We start from the raw sequence: 14,276 nt of genomic DNA on the forward strand, positions 1-14,276 counted from the left end.
TAAACAAATAAATAAATATTTTATCAATTAATTAATAAAGAATCTCTCTAACCATCCCTGCCTCCCAACCCAGTTCCTCTGCTTTGCATCACCCTGTTGTATTTCCTTTCAGAGCTTGTCAGCACATGTTTGCCTGTGTGTTACCTGTCTCTCCTCACCAGCTATGACAGAAGACCAGCCACCTGCTGACAGCCCTCAGGATACTATGCTACTCTGGGTGGGATGCAGCCCCAGCACCTCTCCTCCACCTCCTACTCTGTCCTTGACCTACAAGTGCCTCCTCTCAGAGGCGTTCCCAACTCCTCCTGCGGAAGACCCGCTTGTGCCCCATCCCAAACCTCTGCAGCAGTCACTCCCCAGAAGCTGCCAGCCCTGGTCTGCAGAGAGAAAGTATGAGGAAGTAAGAGGGATATGTCAACCCCACACTCAGCTAGGCCACCCAACCGGCATATTTCCTGCCTCAGACACAAAGCCTATGGTCCAGGGACCCAGAATTGCCTCCACCACGTCCTCCTCATGTCATGTGCAAACCTGTGAGTTCTTCTCTACTCTGGAGCTATGTTCAGGGATGCATGCCCAGTCCCACTGAACTCCCCACCACTAGGCAGACTTCCAGTCCAAGCTTCAAACACTAATGCCTTTGGTCCTTGGGCCTCTGAAAGAGACAGGCATTGAGTCTGTAGAACCTGGAACTGGGGAGTAACCCACTGAGAGTGGTGGGAGGGACCTGGCAAAAGACAGTTACAGACAGCTCCTCCTTTTCCTTTAAAATTTTAAAAAGATTTTATTTTTTTATTTTTCTGAGAAAAAGAGAGAGACAGAGAAAATCAGCTTCTCTTTATTTTATTTTATTTATTTGAGAGTGACAGAGAGAGAGAGAGGGGATGGGTGTGCCAGGGCCTCCAGCCACTGCAAACAAAGTCCAGATGCATGTGCCCCCTTGTGTATCTGGCTTACGTGGGACCTGGAGAATCGAACCTGGGTCTTTAGGCTTCATAGGCATGCACCTTAACTACTAAGCCATCTCTCCAGGCCCCTCTTTTGTTTTTTTGAAGTATCTCATTCTAGCCCAGGCTTAACTGGAATTCACTCTAGTTCCAGGCTGGCCTGGAACTCACAGCAATTCTCTTACCTCTCCTGATTGCTAAGATAAGAGGTGTGTGCCACCACACCCAGATAACTCTTCTGTTTTTATTTATTTATTTATTATATTTTATTTATTTATTTATTTATTTGAGAGTGAGAGAGAAAGAATGGACATGCCAGGGCATCCAGCCACTGCAAACAAACTCCAGATGCATGTGTCCCCTTGTGCATCTGGCTTACGTGGGTTCTGGAGAATCAAACCAGGATCCTTTGGCTTTGCAGGCAAATGCCTTAAGTGCTGAGCCATCTCTCTAGCCCCCTATATTTATTTATTTTTTTTAAGTTGTTTTTTTGAGGTAGGATCTCATTCTAGCTCAGGTTGACCTGGAATTCACTATGTAGTCTCAGGCTGGCCTTGAACTCATAGCAATCCTCCTATTTCTGGCTCCTGAGTGCTAGAATTAAAGGTATACACCATCACACATGGATAACTCCTCTATTTAAATGTATGCATATCGCTGGGCATGGTGGCACATGCCTTTAATCCCAGTACCCAGGAGGCAAAGGTAGGAGGATCGCCATGAGTTCAAGGCCACCCTCAGACTACATAATGAATTCTAGGTCAGCCTGAGCTAGAGTGAGACCCTATCTCGAAAACAAACAAACAAACAAAAAATTAAATATATGTATATTTATTATTTTTATTGTCAAGGAGCAAGAGAGAATAAAAGAAAGAATGGGTGTTCCAGGGCTTCCTGCCACTGTAAATGAACTCCAGACACATGTATCACTTTGTGCATCTGGCTTTACATAGGTATGGAAATTTGAACTTGGGCTGTCAGGCTTAGTAAGCAAGTGCTTTTAACCAGTAAGACGTCTCTTTAGCCCCAGATAACTCCTCTAAAACCCGCTTAAGCACTGCAAACCATTTGGAAAACAGAATGTGGAACCAATGCATAACTCATGACCCAGCAATTTCACAATGGGGCTTGATTAACTAAAACAGAAGCCAAGGAAAAAGTGGCCGCATGTTCAACATCAATTTGCTTACACATTGGAAAACTCTAGCAATGTATGTGAGCGTTATAGCCTCAGCCAACACCATAAATGGGATTCACACAGCTTACACTGAATGAGAGGAGCTGGACAGAGTGTTTCTATTTGCCTCAGTATAGCAGGTTCAAAATCAGGCAGAATACCCAGCACTCAGGAGGCAGAGGTAGAAGGATCACCATGAGTTTGAGGCAACCCTGAGACTACATAATGAATTCCAGGTCAGCCTGGACTAGAGTGAGACTCTACCTCAAAACAAAAAAAAAAAAAAACAAAAAAAAAACAGGCAGAATAAATGTGCAGAGATGATGAATCTGGAGGTTACAATTGATGGGAGATGTGTTTGGAGCAGTTCACAGGACTCCCAAGGGGCCTTCAGAAGGATGGGCCAGATGTTGATTGAACCACTGGCTCACTTTATGAGCATTCATTGAGCTGCACACTTGTGGTATGTTCATTTTTTGTATAGTGTATGTCAGTGTAATTTTATCAAAACAAAACATAATCTGCTAATTAATCTTCCCACAGCCAAAATCTTTTTTTTAATTCACTATGGCTGGCCTTGAATTCACAGTGATCCTTTTATTTTTATTTTATTTTATTTTATTTGTTGGGAGAGGGAGAGAGAAAGAGACAAATGAAAAGAGAAAGAATGGTGCACCAGGGCCTTCAGCCACTGCAAACAAACTCCAGATGCATGTGCCACCTTGTGCATCTGGCTTACATGGGTCCTAAGGAATCAAACCTAGGTCTTTTGGCTTCATAGGCAAGTGCCTTAACCGCTAATCTCTCCATCTTGACAGTCTTTTCATTGCCTGTCCCTGCTTCAAATGGCCTTCTGGCTCCTCCAGATCCTCTGTGACTAGGTGACAAGGCATTTCCACCTTCCCCATCTTATTCTCCATCACTCTCAGCCTCAACCACTCAGCTACTTCCTTTGTTTACAGCTTCCTCCAGGCCTTTGGCCAAGTCCTTCTCTCTGTCTGAACTCCCCTTCCCTATCCCTTCTCCTGCTAATTCTTATCATTCCCCAAGCCTTGGTATGTGAACATGCTAAAGACCACCCTGTCCACATTCCCAGGCACCCTGGATGCCCCCTCCCTCAGCTGTCATCGCTCTTGTCATTGTGAGATTTGTCTGTGTCTCATGAGCCCAGCTGCACCATGAGTGCAGGAGCCATATCATCTTCACATCTTGTTTGCAAACCTTGCCAGTCCCTGAGTAGATGTTCCATAAGTACCTGCTGAGTGAATGAATGAATGAATGAATAAACTGGGCTTGCTCTTCCCAGTTAAGTCTACTGATTAAATCTACTGAGTCAGGATCAGACCCAATCCCAGACTTAGCAATAGCCCCTAACTTAATAATTTTGGGGGCTGTAGAGATGGCTTAGGGGTTAAAGCACTTGCCTGTGAAGTCTAAGGGCCCAGGTTTGACTGCAGGTCCCACGTAAGCCAGATGCACATAGCAATGCATGCGTCTAGAGTTTGTTTGCAGTGGATAGAGGCCCTGGCATGCCCATTCTCTCTCTGTCTCTCTCCCTTGCTGTCTTGTTCTCTCACTCTCCCCCCTTCTATCTCTAATACATAGATAAATAAAAATCAGAAAAAAATAATTTTTGTTATTCAAGAAATGCAGGTTAGACTAGGATCTCATGAAACTAAAAAGCTATTGTACAGATACACAACCCATCAACAGAGTTAATAGACAACCTACAAAGTGGGAGAAACTCTTCCCCAGTTATATATCTGACAGAGGTTTAATACCTAGAATTTACTAAGAATTTTAAAAACTGAACAATAAAAAGTCAAGCAGCCCACTAAAAAAATGGGGAATGGGATTGAAGAGTTCTCAAAGGAAGAAATTCAAATAGCCAATAAACACCTAAAAAGTTGCTCAGGGCTGGAGAGATGGCTTAGTGGTTAAGGTGCATGCCTGCAAAGCCTAAGGACCCCATTTCGACTCTCCAGATCCCATGTAAGCCAGATGTACATGATGGAGCATGTATCTGGAGTTCATTTGCAGTGGCTAGAGGTCCTGGCACATCCATTCTCTCTCTCGCTCGCTAATAAATAAATAAAAAATAAAATATTAAAAAGGAGTTGTTCAACATCTTTAGCAATCATAAAATTGAAAATTAAAATGACTTTGAGATTCCATCTCATTCCAGTCAAAATGAAAACCATACAAATCAAATGACACCAAATGCTGGCAGGGGTGTGAGGAAAGAGGAACCTTCTTGCACTCCTGGTAGGAGTGTAATTTGTACAGCCACTATGAAAAGCAGTGTGGAGACTCCTCAAAAAACTGAAAGTAGCTGGGCATGGTGGTGCATGCCTGTAATCCCAGCACTCAGGAGGCAGAGGTAGAACTGCCGTGAGTTCAAGGCCATCCTGAGACTACTTAAGAGCAAGACCTTACCTCAAAAAAACAAACAAAAAAAGCTGAAAATAGCCAGGAGTGATGGCATGTGCTTTTTTGTTGTTGTTGTTTTTTCGAGGTAGAGTCTCGCTCTAGCCCAGGCTGAACTGGAATTCACTATGGAGTCTCAGTGTGGCCTTGAACTCACGGCAATCCTCCTACCTCTGCCTCCCAAGTGCTGGGATTAAAGGCGTGCGCCACCACGCCCGGCTGGCACATGCTTTTAATCCCAGCACTCAGGAGGCAGAAGTAGGATGATCAATGTGAGTTTGAAGCCAGCCTGAGACTCCATAGTAAATTCCAGGTCAGCCTGGACTAGAGCAAGACCCTACCTCAAAAAACAAACCAAAAAAATCTGAAAATAGACCTATTTAATCCAGCTATACCACTCCTGGGCATATACCCTAAGGACTCTATACTACGGAGACACTTGCTCAGCCATATTCATCACTGCTGTATTCAAATGGCTAACTGGAATCAACCCAAATACCTATTAGGAATGAATGGTTAATGAAAATGTGGTATATATACACAGTGGAATTCTACTCAGTGTAAGGAAAAATGAAATAATGAAATTTTCAGGAAAATGTATGAACTTAGAAAAATCATAGTAAATGAACTCATACAAGCACAGAAAGACAAATGCTGCATGTTCTCCTTCATATGTGGTTTCTAACTTGGAACAGCTTGGATTGAATATAAGTGGCAGTAAGCGTCAGGAGCATTGACAGGGAACTAGAATGAAGCTAGGAGAGAGTGGAACAGGGAAGGAGGAAAGGAGGGGTTACTTAACAGGCAACATGAGGGACCAAACTCGGGGGTGGAAGAGCCTTGGGGATGAAGGAAGAAGGGATGGTGGGGATGATTTACACAAAATTAATGACAACATGGATCAATACCATAGAAACCTTCTTCTTGGGTAGAAAATTACAAGATAGAACCTTTGGGGCTGGAGAGATTGCTCAGTGATTAAGGAACTTGCCTTCAAAGCCTAAGGACCTAGGGTTGATTCCCCAGTACCCACATAAAGCCAGGTGCTGAAATAAAGCCAGTGCATGTGTCTGGAGTTTGTTTGCAGTGGCTACAGGCCCTGGAATGCCCATTTGCTCTCTCTCTCTTTCTCATAAATAAATAAAATATAACCCTTAATAAAAAGGAAGGAGGGATCACCCTGGCAGAAAGATCCCAGGGGTGTTAAAGAAAGCCTAATCTGGGGCTGGAGAGATTGCCTAGTGGTTAAGGCATTTGCCTGCAAAGCCAAAGGATTCTGGTTTGACTCTCCAGGACCCACGTAAGCCAGATGCACAATGGGGCACATGCATCTGAAGTTTGTCTGCAGTGGCTGGAGTTCCTGGTGCACCCAATCTCTCTCTCTCTCTCTCTTTGCCTTTTTCTCTCAAATAAATAAATAAATAAATAAATAAAAAAAAAAAAAGAAAGCCTAATCCTAAAACCATGGGCTCTGGCTTGTAATTCTCAGTGCCAAAACTGGAATATACCCCAAAACAATGTAGGCTACTGCCAAAGCACTTGGTTACTTGTTAGAGTTAAATGGTAATACTCTGTAGGCTGTGGACACAGGACATCCAGAGATCACACCAGAACTTAGACAGAAGCCAACACCCTGCTGACCAGCCCTCATAGTGCTACCCAAGCTGCTGGGGTTAATGACCACCCAAAGTATGAACAAGTGGAAGGTCCTGCAAGCTGTGAAATCAACCAGCTGGAGAAGATGTACACATCTGTGTAATAGTGGCACATGGCCTATGCAGGTAATCAATGGCTGATTTGGTAAGGGGCCCAATCAGTGGGAAAGGACTCATCCCTGGTACTCAGAACCAAGTCAGAATCCTATGGATACAATGGTCATAGACTCTGGAGAGTTAGCTTCCACTAGTCTTTGGCCAAAAAAGAGTGGCTATACTCATCAAAATGTCTTTCAACTATATTTATCCCCTTTAACCCATGCTGTTTTTACTCTTGATTGGAGGGCACATGAATGCATGCATGTGTGTGTGTGTGTTTAAAACCAGGGTGAACCAAGATCCATCAATACAACAAGAAAAGATACCCAAACTACCCTAGCACATCTGCCAGGCCTAGGAAATATCACAGAGGAAGTGGCAATTTAAACATGAGTGTTGCTCTCACTGTTATCCTGACAACTGGATCCAGGGAGATGGTAATATACACTGAGGACATTCACAACTCACCAAACCAGAAATCCAGTGATTGCAGAGAGCTCAACACTAAAGGAGACTTACAACATGCCCTCCAAAGCTCAGAGAACATTGTAGAAGGGGTATGGAAAGACTGACTGCTGCATTTATAAACCCATGGTGAATACCAGTAACCCCACTGAGGAGGCCTTCAGTGGAGTAGGAGTGGGGAGGAGCGATATCAGAGGACAACACAAGGGGAATGAGACCACACACAATTGTCCATGCAGTGAAGTTCCTACTTAATATAAATAAGTTAAATAAATAAGAAATGGAGGCTGGGCCAGGAACTGACAACATATCCCAACGTAAAAAATTTAAACTCGAGCTGGGCGTGGTGGCTCACGCCTTTAATCTCAGCACTTGGGAGGCAGAGGTAGGAGGATCGCTGTGAGTTCGAGGCCACCCAGAGACTACATAATGAGTCCCAGGTCAGCCTGGGCCAGAGCAATACCCTACCTCAAAAAACAAACAACAAAAAAAGAGAGTTTAAACTTGGGCTGGGGCATGGCTTCGCAGTTAAGGTGCTTGCCTGCAAAACCAAAGGACCTAGGTTTGATTCCCCAGGGCCCACATTAGCCAGATGCACAAGAGGACACATGCTTCTGGAGTTCATTTGCAGTGGTTGGAGGCTCTGGCATGCCCATTCTCTCTCTCTTTCTCCCTCTTTCTCTGTCAAATAAATAAAAAATATACTTAAAACAAGGCTTGAAAAAAATACTTAAACTCCATTACTGAAGATTTTATGAGCCATTCACTTTACATGTCATTTATATCAATAGGCATCTACTTTGGGTGGGGGCAGTGCACCATGGCACACACGTGAAGGTCATAAGACAACTTGGGTGTGGTTCTTGCCTTCCTGTTCACCACTGTATTCACCAGGCTAGCTAACCCATGAACTTCCAGGAGATTCTCCTGTCTCTGCTTCCTTTCTCGCCATAGGTACACTGAGATTACAGATGTCCACCATACTGTCTGGCTTTTACATGTGTTCGGGGAATTCAAACTCAGGTACTCATGCCTCATGCTTGCATAGCAAGCACCTCATCCACAGACATGTCCTCAGCCTAACATTTGCTATTTTCAAGTTTAATATTGGTATTTCAACTACAGCTCTCAGTATAAGTAACAGAAGTTTATTACTGACAGTATAAGCAACCAGATTAAATAGTCACCAGACTTTTCACTGTACAGATATAGAACTGAGTGTACAAACAGGGATCCAAGCCTGTCCAACCATTCTTCACCAAGCAGAGCAACTTTTCCTAGCCAGGAAATCTGAGCACTTCACTTGGCTTAGCCCGAAACCAACAGGCTCACTTGCACATGTAGATAAAGAGAAAACACTTGGGTGGCTGGGTATGGTGTTCCAGGTTGGCCTGGGCCACAGTGAGACCCTACCTCAAAACAAAAAACATGCTTGGACTAGGGAAATGTGAGGTCCTGGGTTTGGTCCGCAACAGCCCCTCCTCTTCCAAAAAGAAAAAGAAAAAAGAAAGAAAGAGAGAGAGGGAGGGTGAGGGCAAGGGTGAGAGCAAGGAAGGAAGGAAAGAAAAGAGAAGAAAAAAAAGACACCTGGTAGAATGAGAAAGGCAGGGAGCAGCTTGAGGTTGGGTCTGGCTAGGGTGGGGTGGGAGGTGAGCAAACACAGGAAAAGACCTGTGGCCATCATGGTCAAAACCAGCAGGGAGAAATGACTGTTTTAGAATAAACTAAAAAGACATATAAACAATATGTAATCCCAGAACTATAACCGGATCTTGACTATCGAACAATACAGCTTGCTGGACCTGCAGCTCAGTGGTAAAATGCTTGTTTAGCATGCATGAGGATCTAGGTTCAACCCCCAGAATCAATTTAAAACAAAAAACTAGTTAAAACACAGTGACAAAAGTCATTTTGGTAACAACAGGGCCAGTGATATCATGGCCTTTCCTTTAAAAAAATTTTTTTGGCTAAAAAAATTATATATTTTTTAAATGCCAGGCATGGTGGCACAGGCCTTTAATCCCAGCACTCGGGAGGCAAAGGTAGGAGGATTGCCATGAGTACAAGGCCACCCTGAGACTATATAGTGGATTCCAGGTCAGCCTGGGCTAGAGTGAGACCCTACCTCGGAAAGCCAAAAAATTTTTTTTTTAATTTTTCATCTCTCTGCAAGCAGAGAGATGCAGACAGAGAAGGCACAGATGAGTGTGTCAGGGCCTGTAGTGACTGCAAACAAACTCCAGATGCATGAGCCACTTTGTGTATCTAGCTTATGTGGGTACTGAGGGATTAAACTCAGGTTGTCAGGCTTTGCAGGCAAACACCTTAACCTCTGAACCATCTCTCCAGCCCACATTATGACTTTTCATTCAAGATCATCTCTTAAATCCAGACCTGCTCCCTGCATCAGCACTCCACCATTATCTGGTAACATACACATTTTTTTTTACTTTAAATTGTTTTTATTTTATTTATTTATCTGATAGAAAGAGACAGAGAGAAAGAGAGAGGGAAAGAATGAGCATGCCAGGGCCTCCAGCCACTGCAAATGAACTCCAGACGCATGCGCCCCCTTGTGCATCTGGCTTACGTGGTTCCTGGAGAATCAAACTGGGATCCTTTGGCTTTGCAAGCAAATGCCTTAACCACTAAGCAATCTCTCCAGCCCACATATATGATTTCCACTTACTGTCTATAGCCCCAGCTGACATGCAAGCTCCCTGAGTATAGAGGCTTCTGCTTTGCTCACTGCTCCATCCAAGAGCCTGGCACATAGTAGGGGCTCCGTAAGCATTTGGATTCACTTTTCATCTCACAGTGCTTTCAGGTTGAAAATTGTATTACTTTTGCTAATTCAGCCAGCTTTCCACATCACACAATTCACACATCATTTTTCCCATTATCCAATGATGAATGTGTCTAGTCTTTCACTATTACAAAAATTGCTACAAGGGGCCCTCCTTGTTGGGGATTGTGGGTCGTGAACTGTGGGGACAGCAGTCAGGGAGGGAAAGAATGGTACCAACATGTGTTGTTTATATACTAAGTATGTCCATAGCTAATAAAAATAAGTAACATGCTGGGTGTGGTGGCACACGCCTTTAATCCCAGCACTCGGGAGGCAGAGGTAGGAGGATCGCCGTGAGTTCAAGGCCACCCTGAGACTACAGAGTTAATTCCAGGTCAGCCTGGACCAGAGTGAGACCCTACCTCGAAAAAGCAAAATAAATAAATAAATAAATAAGTAACATATCTTACAAATAAAAATAAATTGACATAAGGCTTTTAAGTGTTAGGGCCAGGAATGTAATTCAGCATGGAGTGTGTGCTTAGCACCTTTGAGACCCTGGGTTCAGTTTCCAGCCCCCCACCCCAATTATGTGCTGGGGACATAGTTTAATGGTGGAGCATTTATTTAAAATACATGAGGCACTGGATTTAATTCCAAGTTCCACATACTTTTTTTTGCATGGGCCTGTGAGTTTCTCTAGGACTGGAATCAGATGCAACTGCACACTCCCACATGTCCTATTTCACCACATCCTTACCAGCACGGTCTCTCAGATTTGACATTCTCTGCTCAGCTAGTGGTTGGATACAGATGATAATTTCAAGATATAAGGTGATGGCCTTAATTTGGCCAGAACCCATGTAAAGCCCTTTATGTGCATCATGTCACATAGTCTTTATGACAATGCTGTGACATGGGAAAACACCATTGTAGAGGGGAGAAACTGAGGCTCAGGGCACAGTGAGTGAGATGCCATTGAGAGGGCACCATAATTGCAGCCTCTTAACAGATGTTAAGTGCTTGGACTCATAGTTTTTATTTTCCTTTGAAATTTTCTTGCTACCCTCCAAATTTTATATATTAAGCACATGTAGCTTTTCTTAAAAAGTTTTAAAGCTCAAACAAACTCCAGATGCATGTGCCTCTTTGTGCATGTGGCTTTATGTGGTTAGGCTTTTCAAGAAAATGCCTTAACCACTGAGCAATCTCTCCAGCTTCCACATGTAAATTTTATTTTTATTTTTTGTTTTTGGTTTTACATTTTTATTTATTTATTTGCAAGTAGAGACAGAAGAGAGACAGACAGAAAAAATGGGCATGCCAAGACCTCCAGCCACTGTGAACAAGCTCCAGATGCATGTGTCACTTTGTGTAACTGGTTTTACATGGGTACTGGGGAAACAAACCTGGGTCATTGGGCTTTGTAGGCAAGCACCTTAACCACTGAACCATCTCTTCAACCCCACATATAATTTTTATAAATAACAAAAAGCCTTTGTGAATTTGATTTCGAAGTACCTTTAAGTTTTTACCCCTAGGCAAAGAAACTGAGGAAGGCCTGTGTGAATGGAAATTGGCTCTGTGAACTCTGCAGGCTGGGCAGGGGACCACAGCCTCTGTTGCTTTCTCTCTTTTTCCATGCATCATTCAGAAAGTGGAAGGAATTCTTCCCAGGCTGTGGGGTGGGGCATCTCCAGCTTCCTGCTGGTCATCCCCAGTTGTCACCCTCCTGGATAGTGGCCCTACTCACCAGGTCCGGTTGGTGCTGGGGTCCCGGTGCAGAAGGGAGCTGAGTACAAAAGGTGAACTTCCTGTGGGTGTGACCCAGGGCCAGGCCACATCCACATTGAAGGCCCCCAGTGAGGCCAGGCCTGTGGGAAAAAGAGGAACCTTTCATGAAAAGTGGTACATTGCTATGGCCCTGGCTGGTCCTTGCCTCCCATTATCTCATTGGATTCTGTGTTGTCATTATTCCGCTTTGTAGAGGAGAAACATCCTTCTAAGGATGTTTATTCCTTGGGAAGAGGAGTGTCTGACCAGGGCCTCAGATCTCCCTCCTACACAAGCTGTTAGCACCTCAGGGACCTGCCTGTGGGAGGTCTTCCCTGGAGAGCACTACCCACCTGCTTACATCTGCTGCTGCACATGTTCCACACCTGTCACTTACTCATCACCGTGTCCCATACCAGAGTGAAAAGGGACCAAGAGCCTCAAACAGGGCCTGCACGTATACCACACTTCTTCAAGTAATGCAAGATAAACAGAGTCCTCAAAAATACCTGCCCAAGAATCTCTCATAGCATTTTATTCATTAACAGCCCCGAGTTGGAAACAATCCAACAGCCAACAGCAGAAGAAAGGATAAAGTAAGTGTATGTTCATACAACAGAACACTATTGCTCTGGAAGCAACAGGGAAGAACTAAGGCACACAGCACCCCAAGGGTGAGCCTCAAACCACCATGCTCAGTGAACGAAGTCTTACAAGGCTTTCAGGAAAGATGTGTGATTCCATCTATATGATGTTCGAGAACTAGAAAAATTAGTCTACAGTAAAATTTCCCTGGTGGAGAAGGGCATGGGCTTAACTGGGAAGAGACTGGAAGGACCTTTCCGAAGTGCTGGAAGTATGCTTTATCTTGATAGGAGTTTAGATTAGGAAAAGTGTCCGTATTTGTCAAAACACACCAAATGGTTCAGCTTAGAATTTGTGCATTTTGCTGTATATAAATTTTACCTTGAAAAAGAACTATGAACAAATTTTGAACTCTAGTTATGTATGATAAAGTACTAGGAAGAAAGCATACTATGGTCTGCATTTTACTTAAAGTGTATCATAATATAAGAGCCGGGGCTTGGTTGGTGGCTCAGTGAAGAAGAGTGCTTGCCACATAATCATGATGGCCTTAAAGGGCCATCTGCACACACACATACACATACCACACATGCAAAATAAATAAATAAGAACCCAGAGCCTCGTGCATGCTAACATGGATGGACAGACAGCTATGAGGAAGCAAATATTTTTCGTTTTTGTTTTTGTTTTCTCTTTTTCGAGGTAGAGTTTCACTCTAGCTCAGCCAACCTGGAATTCACTATGGAGTCTCAGGCTAGCCTGGAGTTCACGGTGATCCTCCTACTCCTGCTTCCCAAGTGCTGGGATTAAAAGCGTGCGCCAGGCAGGAGAGATGGCTTAGTGGTTAAGCGCTTGCCTGTGAAGCCTAAGGACTCCAGTTCAAGGCTTGATTCCCCAGAACCCATGTTAGCCAGATGCACAAGGGGGTGCACACGTCTGGAGTTTGTTTGAGTGGCTGGAGGCCCTGCTGCGTGTATTCTCCCCCACTCTCTCTCTCTCTATCTGCCTCTTTCTCTCTCTCTGTCTGTTGCTCTCAAATAAATAAATAAAAATTTTAAAATAGGGCTGGAGAGATGGCTTAGCAGTTAAGCACTTGCCTGTGAAGCCTAAGGACCCCGGTTCGAGGCTTGATTCCCCAGGACCCACGTTAGCCAGATGTACAAGGGGGCGCACGCATCTGGAGTTTGTTTACAACGGCTGGAAGCCCTGGCTTGCCCATTCTCTCTCTATCTCTCTCTCTCCCTCTCTCTCCTTCTCTCTGTCTGTCACTGTCAAATAAATAAATAAAAATAAACAAAAAATTAAAAAATTTTTAAAATAGCGTGCACCACCACGCCCAACTTAAATTTTCAGTATATAATATATGTGTCTTTTTTTCTTCTTGGCTTTTCACATTAGGGTCTCACTCTAGCCCAGGCTGAGCTGGAATTCACTATGTAGTCTCAGGGTGGTCTTGAACTCATGGTAATGCTCTTACCTCTGCCTCCCACGTGCTAGGATTAAAGGCATGCACCACCATGCCTGGCTACCTGTCATTATTGTTTTTAAACAATAGACTCTGTCTTTCTTTTTCTAAAACATATTTTATTTATTTATTTGTAAGCATAGGGAGAGAGAGTGAAGAGAGACAGACAGAGAGGGAGAATGGGCACACCAGGGCCTCTAGCCACTGCAAACAAATGCCAGATGCATGCGCTGCTACATCTGGCTTTATGTGGGTCCTGGAGAACTGAACCTGTGTACTTAGGCTTTTCAGGCAAGTGCCTTAACCACTAAGCCATCTCTCCAGCCCTATCTGTCATTTTTGAAAATTAAAAATTGTAGAAGGGCGACTGGAGAAATGGCTCATGGGTCAAGGTGCTTGCTTGCAAGCCTGCTCACCTAAGATAGATACTCCTCAGCACTCACATAAAGCCAGCTGCAAGGTGGTGCAAATGTCTGTGATCCCAACACACCTAGGGCGCTGGGAGGCAGAACCAGAAAACTTCAGAAGCTCACAAACAGCGGTGGCAGCAATGGAAAGAGAGGAGAAACTCCCTGAGGTTGTCCTGTGACCTCCACCCACATGCACACAGTCACACACATCACACATGTGCACACATACACACAAGAAAATAATAAAAATAGGAAAAAAATTCAAAATTGTAAGGGAGGAGCTAGAGAGATGGCTTAGTGGTTAAGGCACTTGCCTGCAAAGCCAAAGGACCCAGGTTCTATTCCCCAGGACCCACATAAGCCAGATGCTCAAGGTGGTACATGCATCTGGAGTTCATTTGCAGTGGCTGGAAACCCTGGTGTGCCCATTCACACTCTATCTCTCAAATAAATAAATAAATAAATAAATAAATTTTAAGGGAAAA

The 14,276-nt window shown here is 44.0% G+C and overlaps 1 protein-coding gene across 1 annotated transcript in view; it reads right to left on the minus strand.

Moving 5' to 3' along the window:
* Positions 1-14,036, minus strand: part of Itgae (integrin subunit alpha E) — a gene marked incomplete at its 5' end in the record, with an annotated part of 69,894 nt that extends 55,858 nt beyond the window's left edge. Inside the window, 2 exons of the mRNA XM_012952196.2 lie at positions 11,312-11,432; positions 14,021-14,036. Of these exons, the coding sequence (XP_012807650.2) occupies positions 11,312-11,432; positions 14,021-14,036 (137 nt within the window). The remainder of the gene's footprint in view (positions 1-11,311; positions 11,433-14,020) is intronic.
* Between the last annotated feature and the right edge of the window lie 240 nt (positions 14,037-14,276).

The sequence above is a fragment of the Jaculus jaculus genome, chromosome 9 (assembly GCF_020740685.1).
Source record: "Jaculus jaculus isolate mJacJac1 chromosome 9, mJacJac1.mat.Y.cur, whole genome shotgun sequence".
Classification (NCBI taxonomy): Eukaryota; Metazoa; Chordata; class Mammalia; order Rodentia; family Dipodidae; genus Jaculus; species Jaculus jaculus.